The 18,812-nt window shown below is 41.4% G+C and overlaps 1 protein-coding gene across 1 annotated transcript in view; it reads left to right on the top strand.

Moving 5' to 3' along the window:
• Positions 1-890: 890 nt before the first annotated feature.
• The window catches only part of LOC111236262 (potassium voltage-gated channel subfamily C member 1-like), a 90,079-nt gene continuing 72,157 nt past the window's right edge, over positions 891-18,812 (top strand). Inside the window, exon 1 of the mRNA XM_022764932.1 lies at positions 891-1,537. Within this exon, the coding sequence (XP_022620653.1) occupies positions 995-1,537 (543 nt within the window). The 5' untranslated portion in view covers positions 891-994. The remainder of the gene's footprint in view (positions 1,538-18,812) is intronic.

Here is an 18,812-nt window from a genome sequence, read left to right as displayed (position 1 = left end):
AGGCTTGTATATTTCCATACCCGGTTAACAAAGGTAGTGGCAACATTACCTGAAAGACTTTAAAAAGTTTAGGCTTATTACATTATTATGCACATACTTTTGTGTACTTTAATTCTGTTTTTCCTGGTTTGGGCCCCTCATTTCCAATTAAGAGAAATTTTAATACTACAGTCTAAATCCCTGGTCAGACTGGATTTATTTTTCCAGGGGAGATGATTTTAACATTACATGAGCTGGTTAGTGATTTAAATTCTGTGCAGAGTATGTAGAGGGTCATTTTTCACCCTCACCCTGGAAATAATTTCAGCTGCATTTACCTGCTGTTTTTCATGAACTTTGCTACTCATGCTGTAATTTAAATTCTCTCTGCAGTGGTGAGTTAAATTACTAAGTAGCACAATTAATATTTTATTCCCCTCCTCTCCAATGGAGACATATATGTGTGTCATGCAGGTTTCCATGCTTTAGGCCATGTAGTTTGGTGTTGTCTCTTCACTGAGCATTTGCAGTGAAAAAGCAGTGTATCTCCCTCTCTGCTTCTGAGCTCTGTAAATCTTATTTCTTTGCAGTTGAGGATGCAGCAAAATCAAAAGTAGCAGAGATCCAAAATAGCAAAATGGAAATGGATCTGCTCAGCAGAAATGGCAGTTTTTCAGCTTAATAACGTCAGGATTCAGTAGCCTAATGTGGATTCAGTCCGTCAGTCAATCAGGCAGTCAGTCATTTAGCGGGCAAATCTATTGATTCATAAAATCCGCATCCCACATATTCTCTCTCTATGACATAGGCACACACACACACACACACACACACACACACACACACAGAAGCAGACCCCTCCTTCCTCTCCTCTCCTCCTCTCAGTTGGTCCTGTGACTCCTTACCGGGACGGTGTAACAGTACAAAGCGGGGACCGGTGGTGAATGGAGAAGTGCAGTAGCCGCATCAGTAGCAGCAGTCGGGTGCACCGACCAAAGCATGCTCCAGCGCAGCCATGACTTGCTCGGCGTCAGATAGCGAGAAGATCGTGATCAACTGCGGCGGGATCCGACACGAGACCTACCGGAGCACCCTAAAAACGCTGCCGGGGACACGCTTGTCTTGGCTGACTGAACCCGACGCCTACAGCAACTTCGACTACGACCCGAAGTCCGACGAATTCTTTTTTGACCGCCATCCGGCCACCTTCGCCTTCATCCTCAACTACTACCGCACCGGTAAGCTCCACTGCCCCAATGATGTATGTGGGCCGCTCTTCGAGGAGGAGCTCGCCTTCTGGGGCATCGATGAGACGGACGTGGAGGCATGCTGCTGGATGAACTACCGGCAGCACCGCGACGCCGAGGAAGCCCTGGACAGCTTCGAGACCCCCGAGCCGGACGCACCCGAGGATGATCCGGCGCTCACCGGCGGGGCGGACGGCGACCTGAAGCGCCTGTGCATGCAGGAGGACGGCCGCAGAGCGACGTGGTGGGAGGTGTGGCAGCCTAAGATGTGGGCGCTGTTCGAGGACCCTTACTCCTCCAAATACGCTCGGGTGAGTTGCCAGACAGGTGTCTAGTCATTTCTATTCCACAAGCTAAATGTCTAAATATTTCTGTCTTTAGCTTTGTCTTTACTTTTCTGTTATCCATCAGCTAGCACAGCCACGTTGGGCACTGTTTTGGCCACTGCGCATAGTTGCGCGTAAAGTTATTCCTTAGGCTGCACTGGGTAAGTGGAAGGTCACCACTGCAGTTATTTCAAGAAGTGGACAAAAATAGCCCACATGCAAATGCATTTCTCATCACGTTGTTCCTCTCCGCGGTTTCCCCCCCTTAAATCTCTCGCACTGATGTCGTCCTGTGAAGATTTTGCCACTACGTCAATTTGTCAGTGTGCATCAGTTCGTCCTTCTCCCCCTCTGTTTCTGCGTCTGTCTCCATGTGTGTTCCAAATTATTTCTCCACCAAAATAATGAATCATTTTAACCCTAAATTACCCATTCCAGTTCTCCTCGATCAGTCCATATTTACTCAAAGGTGATACTTAATTACCAATTCAGTGAACATGAAAATTCAAAGGGTAGCACATGGTCCTGCATCAATTCATCCAGTTTCTTTCTCATCAGATATACAACAGATGAAACATGAATAAAATCCGGTAGCAGCCGCAGCAACCTCACTCTTAAATTTTAGTTTCAGATTAGCAAATCTAAATGTTATTGATAGATTCTATACTGTGTCCAGTGTGCCACTGCTTTGAATTTGGTTTGAAATATTCTACACTGCTTTATGGCACATATGTAGCACAGAATTCTTTATTGCTGAAAAAAGAAGAGGGCACCGTTCTTTCACCTCAAAGAGCATGTAGCAGTATCTCGTCTGCAACATGAGGAAAAGTTGTTTTGAGGAATGTCCAGATCTAATTAAGCTAAAACACTAAGTGCAAAGTTTTTGTCTTTCAAGAGCCTAGTACCCCGAAGATTACATTTACATGAGACGTCTTCACGTCACAAATTAGAAACACATGCCAGACATAATAGGGCTGGGCGATCATATCTATAAATATGATTGTGACAGATTGTTCCTATGAAATTGCCAACCCAACTCATTACCTCTCTCAGTCTTTCTCAGGGTGAACTTGGCCACAGTAGGGTGACATATACATTTTATGGCTATGTTAAATGTGCGCCCCATGCGAGAATCAGCAGGGGGCAGCACATAGGTACAGCTGTTTATAGTTTACAGTCCTCTCTTTCTCTTTTGCTCTCTCTCTCACTTGTTGACTGTCCCTTCACTTACCTGTTGGGCTCAAAGGTCTTACTACAGCCATGAACAGCAGCAGCTAAGAAACCAAACTAAGTGATGTGTTCTATATGTTTGCCTTTCAATCTCCCCTCTGTTTCATCACAGCGTGGCACCTACACACAACAAACAGTGCTTAAATGACAGTCAGTTGACAGTCAGTTGATCAATGTGTGTGTGTGCGTGTGTGTGTGCACGCCAGTGTTGCAAGCGTCTGTTATATGTGAAGGATGCTGACATGAAACCAATACTGGCAAATTAAATTTAATCTTGATTTAGTACTACTGCTAATAGTAAGTTAATACATAAAAGATAGCATGGATAGTGACCACTCTTAGGATCATATGAGGTGGAGGACCTCTTGGTCCAGGAGGCCTGGACCTCCTGGTCCAGTCTGTTCATTTTAAATTTTCACGATGAAAAATATTATGGTATTACCTTCCCTGACAACTGTGATTATATTCCATCTGTAAAAGGCCACTCCATCCACTTCACCCTACATGGTTGGGGGTTCAGTGAAGGGAATAGAGTCTTGGTTATTTCTCTCATTTCTCACATATTTTTGGAGCAGCCAATAGTTTATGCTAGAAAAATCAACTGTATTAATATAATACTAACAAGAATCTATGTACTCATGTATTTATTCAGTGCAAAAAAAGTTCCTCTTAAAGTTCTTTCTTTAAATAGTATAAACGTGAACTATCCTAATCTTAACCACACTGTAGTTTTCAGGCACAGATATTGTAGAGAGCGAGAATTGTTTATACTTTGGAATTAGACATTGAAAAATGTCATCATTGAAGCCAGGCAGAGGTTGTGCTGAAATGTTCAAAATCAGTGTTCTCTCTGGCTATAGAGTTACAAATACCATATATGTGCCTGGTTGGAAATCATCTGTGCTTCTTTACAACAACAAAAAACAAAAACCTCATAATATACATAATTACCACTATTATTTTCTTTTCTTTATATAGGAAGAATTCATTATTTTGTGTTGACAGTATTAATCGCCATTGCTCAAAGAATGAATACGGTCACCAGGATTTCAATTTCCTCCTTATATTTCCAGTCAGTGATTCAGTCTCCCTCTGCTTACCCACCTTCCTCCTTAAGTTTTCTATCTTTATCCTTATTCTTTTCCCCTCTTGCTCCATTTCTCTCATTTTACATGTAAACTAATTTTTTTTCCTTCCCTGCATGGTCAGTCCTCTACCTCTCACCCGCATCTCCCACTGCCTTCCTCTGCTTAATTGTCTCTAAAAATCTGTGGCCATTTGTAAAACCAGAGGTCAGTGCTGACCTGGATCATTGTGTGTTGAGGTGTATTTTCTGTGGACTCTGCTATATGCACAGAGACAGTATATTGACTCAGTCACTCTTTGTGTCTTAAAGGATGAAGACACACACACACACACACACACACACACACACACACACACACACACACACACACAAACTGAGATGACACACAAGCACATATAGTCAGACATGTACACAAGTACTGTAGGGAGAAATGAATATACACAGGCAAATGCACAAATGCACATACAAAGCTGTAGATGTAATGAGATCACTAAAATCATATATATGATGTGATGTTTCTTCCTCTGTATAACCATACAAATCCCTGTAATTTCACCATCTGAAACTTCAATTGTTCCTTTCCAGAGATGCATGCAAATGTCCCTGTAAACCTATGTGGAGATATTTTATGGGTAATGCAGAGGAGCTTACACACACAACTCCAAAATCTCAACAATGTGACTTGTGGATGTGCATTTCAAACAAATTGATTGGTTGATTGACCCCCTGTCCAAAGGCAGGTCTGCAATGGAGATGAAAACTAATGAACTAATGCATGTACTACATACAAATATTAAAGAGATGGCCATTTGAAGATCTCTGCTGCCCAGAAAAGGGTCCTTCCAGCTAATAGCTGCAGAGGCTAAAAATGTGTAGCCAAGCAGACAGCACACATGGACAGTCTGCACCTTTTAGACAATCCTGGATCCAACCCTGGACCTTGTCTACACTGGAAGCATAGTTAAAGCAGCAAGTTAAAGGCAGCAGGAGTCCTGCATCAGGGTCATACTTGAACAGTTTGGCTGCATTGTGAAAGCACTTACAGACCAGTACAAAATCAGAATGGCTGCATGCATACATCAGAAGAAAATAGACTCCAGCCAGTGTGTGAATAGATCTATGATTAGTTTGTCTGAGGTGTATATGTGTAGAGAACGGTATTATAGGTAACTATAAATTGCAAAATTCTCAGTGGAGTTGACAGGTGCACAACCAAAATCATGTGGCGCTAAGTCGAGCAAGCTGATGGTTGATCCAATTTCTGTAGGTAAGGTGGGATTGTAGCCATGTAAATGTAAAACTCTAAATACAGAGGAGAAGAATGTTCCAGCCCAGTATCCCTGGATACCCATTATGTCCGTATTAGGGCTGTCCCAAACGATTATTCTTTAAACGATTAATCTAGCGATTTTTTTTCGATTATTCGACTAATCTAACGATTATTTTTTTTATTAACCTAACAGTAATTTTATTGCAATTATTTTCCAGTTAGTCATTTAATATAACAATTTGCCCAGTTCAACACACACACACACAAATGAAGATGCACTTTGCAGAGTCTGCAGACTACCGCACTGTTGGTGTCAAGATTAAAGTATTCCCAAACTTTGGAGGACCGTGTGCGAGCCTTTTTTGCCGCGTGTTGCTCCACACGCTCCGTCGTACTGCTGGTAGACGCCGCCATGTTGTTCAAATAGATTACACAGATGCAAATCATTCACGTAGTCAATGACTTCAATTACCCTTGCGCTGCACTTCTATCCAGGTAAACCAAAGACGATGGATATAAATGGTCCCATTAGAAAGTTCCGGTTTTGTTCTATGAACATTTACCCTGTGTGGTTTTACACGACGCGTCGACACTAAAATTCCACGTCGAATAATTTTTAGAATCGACAACGTCGATTACATTGGATAATCGTCCCAGCCCTAGTCCGTATAGGACAATTCTGCACCTCACAGTGCCAAGGTATTGCAGGAAGTAATTTGCCCTTTATTTAGCAAGTGGCAAAGTAAGAGTGGGGTTGTGTGTGTAGCATGTCTGACTTTAATGCAGGGGACTGTAGTTTGTGCGCTGTGAAAGAATCAGAATCTTAGTGTAACCATGATCTTTCTCTATAACATTAAGCATACTGTAGTTGCCATGTATAGATGTAATAGAAAAGATCATTTTAATATTTACATATTCCAGGGTTTTGCATAATTAACCAGTATATAAGTTCTTGACAGCTTAGTGATAGGGTTGGCCAGCCCTGAGATGGAAAATTGAAAAATACAATTGAAATAGGTCTTGTGAGCCTGGTAATACAGAGATACTGTGTATCAGATGCCCTTTGGAGCATTTGAAGTGGAGCATCTTCATGCAGCCTACAGGCCCCTCAGCAGCAGATTTTGTGATATTCTGTTGATTTTTGTATGTATTTTGCACTAATTTAATGCTGGTTGAGAATCCCGAAGCCATGAGCAAAGTCTGCAGGAAAAAGGAACAAGAGTGAAGAACCATAACTGACTTGCAGATGTTCATAGCAAGCTAAAGGACTTGGATGTATCTTAGCACACGTACTTGTTATGCACAGGTGGAGTCACAAATGTGCAACTGGGGATGCTGGTAGTTTCTAGTGGATCTCTGAGGCGAGGCATGTCTGCTCTTCACAAGGACCTCTGATATACAGTTTACCAAATGATAGTGAATAAATAAATAGCAAGTTTATCTGTGGTGTTTTGGATGCCCTGCTTTGCTGCAGCTGAATTGAACTTATAAGGATGGCTGTTCAGAAGATCTTGTGCCTTGTGCAATTTTTTCATGCATAAAACTGGACAGGTCAGAAAATTAAATGGCAGAGAAGTAAGTGATGGAAGAACCAAAGGGGGGTGGGGGGTGGGTGGGGTGACAGTAAAAAAATATACATTAAACATCAAGGTGGTGTCAGGGTGGGGGGGGTTGGGGCAGCATCAGTGTGACAGCTGAGGTGACTTTGAAAATGTTGCAGTCAATTGTTTTGGTGCCAATGCAGTGACATAAAGATAGGTTGGAAGGGGTGGAAGGGGACAGCCAGTGCAGCAGCAGTTCTCAGGTGGGCTGGGGTCAGGCTCGCTTTCAGTTTGGACAAGATCGTCCCTGTCAGTGTCTCAGCTACTGGATCACGCATTTAATTCAAGCATCAAGTATATGTAATGTCTTTGCAAAGGGCGCATGTTTTCCATTGCTTTCCATCTTTCTTTTTTCCTCTTGTCCTCTCTGTCTCTACAGTCTGTGCACTCACCCCCCTTTCCTTTTTTCCCTGTCATCACCACTGACAGCTCGTGCTGCTTTATTACCACGATTTCAAAGCTAAGTGCTGGATTGCTTATTATCGCTACCCATCCCCCCACCCCCACCCCCCTCCACCTCCAAACTCTCTGCTTGTGCTATAGCGTAACACTGCAGTCCCTGTAGTAGCTGACTGCGCTCTAGTCTGCGGCAGAGAAGGAGGGATAGAGACACAGAGAGGAGGGGTGTGTGTGTGTGTGTGTGTGTGTGTGTGACAGGATGGGTGGTGTTTTTACTTAGGGGGGTAGAATCGGGGAATGAATTCAGAGTGAGAAGTGGTAGAAGAAGGAGAACAGGATGGGGGTCACTTTTTGCACCCCTTGGTTTTTGTTCCTGCTTGCCCCTCTTTTTTCTGCTGAGCTCGGCTGGGATGCTCCTATCCATTTATCGATTGGATTGTACGTCTCATCTCGCCTCATTCAGGCGAGTGTCTCAGCTGAATGGTATTCCTTTGTAAGCAAAACCATCCCACACACACATTCCTCCCTTTTCTCTCCCTTTGTCTCTCTCCTTCCCTTCACGCAGTGGGGTGTAATGGCAATTCCCAGTCCCTCAAGGAGAGAAACACAAGAACCAACACAATGGCAAACACGCACACACACACCTATGCACTTACACACGCTTACTGTACTGCTACACACAAGTCCATTGTGTCACTGTTATAATCATTTTGACCTCATTTTTAGAGTCTTCATTGCATATGTGTTATTTGAATTCATCAATATTACACTGTAATGTAAGCTGGAGTGTAACAATCGAGGTTCTGCGGGTAACATCAACATCCCAGCATATAACAGCTGCCATGTGGGCAGGCAGAAACCAACTCATTTTAGTCCTTTTAGGACATAGCTACGTTAATACTGACCGCTTATATTTATAGGTAAATGAGATAATTGGATCAAAGAAAAATTCCACAAAGCTAGACACGTGGAGAAGCAGAAGTACAAACAGTTAAAATCCATACTATTCCTTTCAGTGAATGTCAAAGAGATTTATGGGTGTCAGCATTTAAAGGTGACGCAGTGGTGGACATAACACACAAGGTTGTTTACTTAAAGCTGCACTAATCAATAGTTTTAAATTAACAATGGATTAAATTAATATCTGTAAATTTAAAGGTGTCAACAACCAACTCTGCCATTTCCCTTAGCACTTAAGCCTCTCTTTTTAACTTATTGTTTTGGTTTTAAAACCTACGACTCTGTTCGTATGAACCGGGTTTACAGCCACAGAGACATATAGGCCTATTTGTCTCCAGTGTTGTTGGAGAGCAAAACAGAGCTAAAAGAAAATGGACACAAACACGACTCCAAATGATGATAATTTTGCTCCACAGGATGTGTAAAGATGCAGCTGTTTTATATAACAACTTTTTGTGAAAATATGTAAATGTTATGTTTGCAGCTTGTTACACTGCCCCCAAGTTGCCAAAATATCAGTTAAAGCAGCTTCAAAGAAGGTGTAGAATGACTCAGGTAAACGTAGACTGCCCATGAAGACACTAATTGAACTAAAAAGATCAGTTTATTGTACACGAGGTGTTAACACTGATCACTGGTACAGTAATAAAAATTATTCTTATTATTCTTGTTATTTCCCATCTTTCTCCTTGATAAATAATTTTATTATAAAATTACATTTAATTATTACATTACATTTTAATTTGCGTGGGGCTGACTTGGGATTATCCCCTCACTCTGGGATAAAAGGGTAAAAACACACAATCAAAATGGATAAAAGGTAAATCGAGATGAATGGAGAACAAAATAACAGAACAAAATAAACAAACACATCTAACAATGGACCAGCTCCCTCTAAAGGGTCTGGGGGTAGTCCAGGGGGACACTCAAGTCCTTTTTGGATCAGTAACTCACAATAATATGTATAAATGATGATGGATAAATATTAAACTTATATTTCTGGGGTAGACTCTGCCATCCTGCCCCCCAATGCCTTCCCTTGGGCCTGCCCCTGATGCTCCCCTTCTTCCTCCCCCCTTAGGGTTTGCTTCATAAATTACAATCCCACAAGACCCAAATCACCCCCACCTCCCACTGTTGTTGTTGTTGTTGTTAGTATTATTATTATTATTATCAATAATAATTCTTCTTCTTATTTTTGTTGTTTACTTATTCTCTTTTCCCTCTTCCTCTTTCACATGTTTGTGTCATATTTGTTTTACCTTTTACATGATACAATAATTCATTTCCTCTTTATTAAGCCAATAAATTTAGAAGATTATGGAGTAGGTCAGCTAATTTGAAAAAATGTTGAAAAATATACAGTACACATACGAGTGTAGGGAGATGGTGAGAGGGCATGAAAACTACTCTTGGGTAATGGGTAGTGAAAAGGCAACAGGATGAACTGATAAACAAAAGATCCACAAGGCCTAACATCTGCCATCACTATATTATAATATGTGTATTATTAATAAAATGTCAGTGTTTAATTTTAAAATATCACAGTTATTGTGACATCCCCAGCCTGAGACCTGTTTACACAAAATAACACAGTGGTTGTGAGGTGTACTGAGTTTTTACGATATAGCTAAATGTAATGGATAAAGTAGGTAGCAAGGTATGAATTGAATTGTCCAGCTTCTGCCACTATGAGTGGTCGTGGTACAAATGCAAACTTTGCCAAATAGATTTTATGGATTGTTAAGGTGATGTGATGAAAAAAATTGTAACAATATCCACTTTTATATAATCAATAGTGTTGAATAACATCTACTTTAAATAAATTGAAATGAACACATTTGACATATGATGAATAAAGAGGGCATGCGGGGGTGTATTCCTGCTTCTTGATGTTAGGCAAGGCTAACCAGCTCTGTGCCTAACACACAGACATGAGATTCATACTTTCATGTTAATCTTGAAAAAAGGGTCTATTAACCAAAATGCTGAACTATTCCTTTAAGAGCCAAGGTGAGACAGGTGGTCAGTGGGTGGAAACTGGGCCCATCTATTAACCAATTCACCCAAAAGCAATGACTTAGCCAGTGTTATTTATAGAGCAGGCATTGCTTCCAACCTTTACTATTGAGCACGACACTAGATCATAATGTCACTGCAGGATTTCAATACCTCTGCAGCAAAACAGGGACAACCACATGATAATATTTCATCACACATACTTTAGCTGTTTTCAAAGTCTCTCAAAATCTCTCTTCCTATCTTATTCTCTCCTGACATTTTTCAATGTCATCCTGTTTTTAAAATCTTTAGCACGGCTGTCTCTCCCCCTCCCTCTCTGGTGGTTTTGTTGCGCTATAGGCATTATATCCACTAGGGTCCCCCTTCCCCCTCTGTGGATAATGCTGCGACAGAGCTTTCTTTCTCTATGTGCTCCCCATTGCAGGAGAGAGATAGAAAGAGAGAGAGAAGGATGAATGTAAAAGGAGAGTGTACAGAGAGAGAAAGAGGGAGTCCATACTATATTTGATGACATGTCAAGAAATAAAGCATTTAACCTCTGAGTGATCTCCACTGTCCTCTTGCCTCGCAGTGGGTCAATAACAGTCAACAAACACATACACTACGCCTGTACACAAACACACACACACACACACACACACACACACACACACACACACAATTGCAGAGACACACGCAAAAGCAGCTAAGTGAGCATAGAAAACAGCCTCTGCAGTAAGCCCCTAGCCTCGATATATACAGTACACTCACACATGCAGCAGATTACCGCAGAACAATTTGCTGTGACGTGCTGTGCAGTGTGTGTGTGTGTGTGTGTGTGTCTGTGTGAGGTAGGTGAGAAATGCAGTTGATCTCCCTCTACCATACTGACTACATTTAAACACCTTCACCTTCTCACAGTTTTACCAAAGGAGCTGCTCAGATTGCAGTGAGAAAGCTTCTTGAAACAATTTCCACAAATGTTAACTGTATCTTTAACAGCAAGTTTAGTTCTCTTTAAAGGAAAAGTCTGTAATTATTATTATTATTATTATTATTATTCATCTTTTAATATTGTTAATAACAAAACAACCAAACCCTCCCTCAAAACACAAGTGCACAGTTGTTGAAAAGCAGACAACTGCTCTGTCATCATGAACAGACTCACCATGCAACCCCCCTCCTGCAAGCCTGTGATCAGCACGGGTCTGTGGTTTGGTGTTTCAGCCTGTGTTTGATCAGGCAGGCTTCAGCACCAACTTTACCAATGCTAATCTAACACCCTGTACTTAAACCACCACTAAATCATTTCTTCTACTATTAAACATCCAAAATAGCTTCAGCCAACCTACACTAACAAATCAACACAAAGGTAGTTTATAAAGTATGTCAATAAACATAGAACTGATAGCCATCAAGATAAATGCAGCAACTCATTATAGGCCCACACAGAATGAATGGATGATGACATCTGATCACACAATCGCTTGCATTTATAGACTTCATCATTTATCATCAATCACACAGGAAGTCGAAAATTCCTTGCTCTGCTGTCCTCTGTTGAGAGTAGAGCCAATCCACTGAGTCTTTCTTGTCCAATGCTGCATGCAGTCTTTATTTCTGAGGCATGCAGCCAAAGTTTTCTGTATATGTTATACTCTGGGAAAAAAGAACAGTTTTGTGTTGTTTTGGAAGATTAAATTTGAATCATACAAAGAAAACTTTGTGTTGTTGATAATGCCTGAGCATGTCAAGCTTGGAAACATACCTAAAGATCTGAGAACCAATAAAGTAGGAAATGTGTGTGAAAAGACTGATCTTTACATGCTATGGTTAAGGTATGGCCAGGGTTAGACTACTAAAACACTTAGTTAAAGTTAGGGGAAAATATCATGATTACAGTTAAAAACTGATGACATCAGTGGCAAACTTTGGTTTCTCACATGAACCTCAACACACCCTTACTTTCTCCTTGGGTATATAAACAGCACACTACTTCCTGCATTGGCACTTAATGTTAGTAGTGGATGTAAATCAAGTGTGGCGGATTCGTGTCATATGAATGATACTAGGATAATAGGCTGCATTTAGCAGCTTTATTGTGTGGAGCATTGCAAATAGACAAGAACACTCACTGAGAAAAACTCTCTTTTACAACCAGCTCAAATACCTAAACAACAAAGAACATTGTTCTTGCAGCTTCTCAGTTAATTATTTGTTAAGTTCAGGCAACTAACACTATGTAGGTAAGATTATGGAAAGATCATGGTGATGGTTAAAAGAAGGAAAAGGCAACAGGATGTGAGAAGCAGGCAGACCCTGCATACACACAATTACCCAGCCCAACCTCCTCCATATGGGTTTTTGTGGCTGCATAAAAATGTGTAGACAGAGTCAGTCATTATTACAAGAGGTTGTTGGTCAGGTAAAGATAAACAGATGATGAGGTCAGTCTTTTCTTAAAACTTATTGAATTATTGTTTTGTTTCCTTCATCATCATCTCTCTTTCAAGACCAAAATAAACTTAAATTATATCAATCAGGATTCTCCCTCTTGTGAATTTGTTTGTAGTTTGCATGAAAATCTGAAGAAAAGTTGCTCTCAGCTCAGCAGCTGTTATGTGTGCCTAGCAATATCCTTGTGGCCATATCAGCTTATCATATGCTCTGCTTAAGGTCCCTGTTAACAAATAACAACACAAAGACTACATCAGTCACATACCTGGATACAGACTTGTTCACACACTTTTATTTGTCATGGCTGAGCAGGTGCTCGATGCTTCAACAGAATGGACCCGCCACCAACAACAGCAGAATAATGTTATTTCTGTCACATCCAGGCTGGATGTGTTGGAATTAAACCTCCTGTTGAGCACACAGTTATCAGCTTGTACCAGCTGACATGTGCAAAAGTGGTGAATATCATGCGTGGCAAAACGTACACCCTGACGTATTTACGTCAAGACGGAGGGCATGTGCAGAAAGAGCCAGAGCCAGAACTTGATCAGGCTGGATGAATGTTCTCAGTGCACGGATCGTGTCAGTGTGCTGAGCCACTGACCTATCCACTGGTGATAGAGCTGATATGGGGTGTAGGTTTCAACTAACAGAGCTGTCCTATGAAAAATGAAATGCTTTACATCTGCTGTTTGTTCCCTTCAGATGCTCTCCAGTGGCTAATTTGGGTCACTGGCACTAAGTGGTGACACTGAAATAGAAACATAGCTGTAGATGAAGAAGTGCTGAATCAACCTCAGAACAAAATTTTAATTTGGGAGCCCTTGTTTTGCTGGCAATTGTTTGTTGTCTGATAGTGGTGCTGAAGTCCTGAAATAGTGTACAGATGGCAATTTCACTTTAGGCTTGAAATCCTTTTGGAAATGAAATCAGCTTGTTGAAAGTAACAGGATGAGATGTTTTGGCACTGTCATCATCATAATTGACTGGCTAAAGTCTGTATGATGAGGTGGAGATTGCCTTTTCCAAGACTCAATTACCAAAATCCCAGGATCCCAGAAGCCCCACTTTCACTGTGTGGCAATCAGTTTGTGATAATATGAATTGTGTATTTGTTTGATAATATGAGTGACAAAAGCAGAATTAACTGAAACTATTATATTCAAGCAAAAAAAGGCAGGACCATGTCCACTCACATGCAGCTGTGGTGGTTTGGTCACCATTGTATTTGATATTAACTTATATATATGCACTGTATATAGCACTTTTCTAGTGTTATCAACCACTCAAAGTGCTTTACAATGGAAGTCACATTCAACCATTCATGCACACATTCATATAGCACTAGTACTGACACATTGATGATACACTGGGACAATTTGGGGTTCAGTATATTGCCCAAGGACACTTTGACATGGGACTGGAGGAGCCGGGGATCGAACCACTGACCTCCTGAGCTTCTTTTGATAAAAACCTTTTCTTTCCTTGAACTTTTTGCTACTACAACTACATTTATCTGACAGATTAAGTAACCAGTTACTCAGACTCAGGTTTTATTATGAAACATGTAATGGGTTTATAAAACATGATGTGCTGTCATTTAAATATCCAACAGTATGTAAAGCAGTCAAAAGTAGCTTCACCTCCACCAGTTGCACCGTTAACATACAGCCTATAAAGTGATCCATAAGTAATACTAATCAAATAATATAATATCTAATGACTGAGAGGGGCCATTCTGCTGAAGAATGAGTGAGATATTGCTACTTTTACTTGCGTGACTTTGAACATAGTTTATGAGTTTGAACATACTTTTTTCATCACTGTTCATTATGTAGAGTTGTGTATTTGAGATTAGAATGTAAATGCAAAGAGACAGGGCACAAGCCCTACAGACACCAAAATCACTCAATATACGGAACCTTGCCAACATGACTAATATCTATAAAAGCTAGAATGGTCAAATCTTGACGACTGAGAGGAGAGGACTGCAACATACTCTCTTCCTAAACTTGGTCGTCTTAAACCAAATATAGCTAAAGTACAGAACTTGTGATGAGCTGTGAGCAACAGGGAAGTAAATATCTGCTTCACAGCCAACCACAACTGTAACAGCTAAAAGGGTTTCATCACCAATTTCACATAAATACATACTTACACTAACAGGCAAAACTGTGCTTATGTATTAGGTCACACACACATTGTGGTCAGCGTGTCTTTAATTATTCATGACAAACATGACATTTGAAGAGCTATCTCAGGGAATGTATTGACCTGAGGAAACCTTTCATAGTCGTGTCTGGCCATACATACCACATGGCAGAAGTACAGGCCATAGAGAGGACACTCCCAAAGTCATTCTCTGGGTGCCATTAAAAACATGATAAAGGCACTTTGTCAATGTTAAATGACGCATTGACACAGTTGGTACTGACTTCTAGAAAGACACAGTCAACTTATTTCTGTGATAACTTAATTATTTTTTATATTCAGATACTAATAGAGAAGTTCAACTATTCTAATTGTGTGCCACGAGAAGCTGTGAAGGCTGAGGTGAGCAATTACTCCTTAAAGAGAAGCAGTAGTGCCACAGCTTGGTAGCAGACATGAAAATATAGCTTTTACACTGAACATGAATGTACAGCCTTGAATGCACCACACAGAGATCAACACATACTTACACATTCTCACTGAATCTTCCTCCTCAAGTAGCCACAAACCCATTAGAGGTTTGCTTTCTCCATCCATTCCATCACTCTTCCTCTACTCCTTTCTTCCCCTCTAAATATAGCCTTTTTTCACTCACGTTATTTTGATACACACACACTCACCTTGCCCCCCCCCCACTTGGGGTGGAGGTGTTTCAGCACCTCTGAAGCCTGCTCATGGAGATGAGCCCCTGGTGCAGTCTTGGCTCTTTCCAAGGTACGTGTGTGTGTGTATGTGGTTCTATGGACCTAAAACAGAGACAGTTCAGATTGTCATTCATCAGGTGGACACAAACACCACTCTAGATGAATGATCATTTAAACATGTTAGCTATGTTAGGCCCTAACAAACAAACAAAATGAAAGAATGAAAAATTATTAATGCAACTTTGAAAGCTTTAAAAAGGTTTAATTAGGCAGCTATATTTAACACTGTTAAAAATGTGAACTGAAGGGAAGTGGTAGTGCAGTCACATCTTAAAATCAACATTAGATATAATGTTTAATACAATTCCCTCCTTTTCCCACTTCAGATTGGAAAAATATACTTATTACACTTTTATCACATAGAATACATTCTGTATTCACTTCTTCCAACAATTAATTAAAGATGCATTATATGTAAGCTAAATAAAATATTAAAATATCTTTATCTTTGAAAATTTTGGGATCTGTACTAGAATTTAAAATTAAGTTTCAATGAATTTGAACAATGTTTGGCTGCATAGAATGAGTTAGCAATGACTGGCCCGCTGGCAGGTCAATGGGTGTGCAATATTATGGCTAAAAAACAGCAATACCAGGGAAAAACAGTTCCCCTGCAGTGGAGTTCTCAGGATGGCAACTTCAGTTTGGCCCACACTTAAATAAAACATGGACGTGGAAACCTCAGCTCATAAAAAGTCAGAAAATTGAAATTCAAAAAGTCAGAGTGAGCATGTTACTATGTTAGCTTTTAGCTCAAAGCAACATCACACAGCCTCACAGAGTTGCTAGTTAAACCATTAGCAGAAAAAAATGAGCCTTAGTGCAGAACACACACTTCCTCTGTCCTCCTTAGTTCTATAGTGGGGACTGTTGAATGCAGCCTTGTACTTTATGGATTTTTCTATCAGTTCACTGGCCCACCAATGTGGCGGCCCACCAGGATTTCTCACGGTGCTCTCCATGGCCAAAATCAGCAGAGGTCTGTCTCTTTACTAGACCTCTCTGTGTGCCTGTCACTCAGGGCATGCATGACGGCAAGCAGCTGTGCCTTCAAGGCTTTCAATCAAATAAATAAATATAACAGGATTCACACCCCAGTCTCTTGGGTGAAAGTCTTATGTGTGATTCAGACTGCAGAGTGGGCCGAAATGAGCCTTAGAAAAACAAATAGAGAAATCCTAACAAAAGGGCTTCCCTTCCCTTTAAGGGCTTCGGTAGAAATCTATTGAAAATAGCACAAACTATTTCTTGGCATAGATAGATAGATGGATGGATGGATGGATGGATGGACGGATGGACAGATAGATAGATTTCCTGAACCTCTCTGTTCTGCAGTGTAGTGAGATGAGACGTTTGCTGCACCTGTAGCTGCTTCTCTGTCCTGCCAGAATGTTGTGGAGAGGATGGTTGGTATTGTCTAAGATGGCCTCCATCTTACATTGCATGTGTTTCTTCAGAACAGTCTTGAGTGAGTCCTGAGACCCAGCCTTTTTTCACCAGCTTGTCCAGTCTCTTTGTGTTCATGTCTGACATGCTGCTGCCCCAGCATACTGCAGCATAAAAGAGTACACTGGCTACCACTAACTGATAAAACATGTGCAGCATTTCACTGCAGATGTCAAAGGACCTGAGCTTCCTGAGGAAAAAGAGCCGGCTCTGCCCCTTCAGGTAGATGGCATCCGTGTTCAGGGACAAGTCCAGTTTAGGGTCCAGGTGCACACCTGGGTATTTATAAGTTTGCAACACCTCAATGTCCTTCCCTCAAATGTTGACTGGCTGAAGGGTGGCGTAGCCTTCCGAAAGTCCATGACCACCTCTTGGAGGTGTTCAGAAGGAGGCAGTTCTTGTCGCTCCATTCACTGAAGGCCATCATCAGATCCCTGTACTCCTTCCTGCCCGTTCCTGATACGTGCCACCATAGCTGTGTCGTCTGAGTATTTCCGGATGTCGCAGGACTCAGAGTTGTATTTAAAGTCCGCCTTAATCAGGATGAACAGGAACGGAGCCAGAACAGTCCCCTGTGGAACCCCAGTGCTGCTCATCACTGTCCCTGAGATACAGTTACCCAGCCTGATGTGCTGTGGTTGCCCTGTCAGATAATCCACAATCCATGATGTGAAGCAGGGATCCAAGAATGATGGATGGAAGGATGCTTTATTTATCCCCAAGGGGAAATTCATGATGGTGGGGTTGGATGGTGTTAAATGCACTTGAGAAATCAAAGAACATAATCCTCATGTAACTACCTGGCCTATCAGAGTAAGAATGGGCCCGGTGAAGCATGTAAAGGATGGCATCATCCACTCCAATATGTTCTTTGTAGGCGAACTGTAGGGGGTCAAGTGCATCTTCAACCTGTGGCTTCAGAAGGTGGAGAAGCAGCCGCTCTAGGGTCTTCACGATGTGTGATGTGAGGGCCACCGGTCTGTAGTCATTTATCTCAGCCAGGCGCCCTACTTTAGGGACCTAACAAGACATGATGTTTTCCACAGGACCGGGACCCTTCCTGTTTGTAGACTTAAGTTAAAGATCCTCTGGAGAGGCTCAGCCAGCTGGGCTGCACAGTCCTTTAACAGCCTCGGACACACACCATCCGGGCCTGTTGCCTTTCCAGGATGTAGGCTCTTGAGTTCAGACCTCACCTCCTCCGTTGTAAAGGACAGGAGACTCTCCATCCCTGAAAGGGATCTGGTTGAGGATGGTCTTGATGTTACTGGTGATCCAGGGTTTGTTTGTTTGGAAAGCAGTGTACAGTCCTTGCTGGTATTACAGTGTCCATACAAAAGTTAATGTAGTCCGTGGTACATTCAGCCATTCTATCAAGGTCAGGGTCCTTGCTGTTATCATTTTCCTGTGATTCCAACAGTACATTCCAATCTGTGCACTCAAAACAGTCTTTTAGACACTCACTGGCCTCTGGGGTCCAGTTCCTGAATGAGCAGGTGGTTGCAGCCTGCCTCAGTGCACAGGGCTTCTAGGAAGGCTGAAGAAAAACAAGATTATGATCTGATCTGCCAAGTTGTGGTAGAGCTGAATCAGTGTAGGCCTCCTTGACATTTGCATACAACAGATCAAATGTCTTATTTTCTCTTGTGGGACAGTCAACATACTAAGTGAAGCCAGTCAGGTGAGAGTGACAATAACTTTCAGTTACTAACAGTTGTTCACACAGCATCTGCATGATGATAACGCAAAGACAACATATTCTGTTTTTTGCTTGGATAAAACAAATGAGATATAACATGTTTAGATAACATAATTAGTGATCTTCAGAGGTGCTGGTAGGTGGAACGTGTGGTAGCAATCTCTGTTAAATAAAGCATAAAGTCAACGCTGGTCT

The sequence above is a fragment of the Seriola dumerili genome, unplaced genomic scaffold (assembly GCF_002260705.1).
Source record: "Seriola dumerili isolate Sdu_G_001 unplaced genomic scaffold, Sdu_1.0 BDQW01000609.1, whole genome shotgun sequence".
Lineage (NCBI taxonomy): Eukaryota > Metazoa > Chordata > Actinopteri > Carangiformes > Carangidae > Seriola > Seriola dumerili.
The sequence above is the reverse complement of the archived record's forward strand: the minus strand, read 5'-3'. Positions and strand labels throughout refer to the sequence as shown.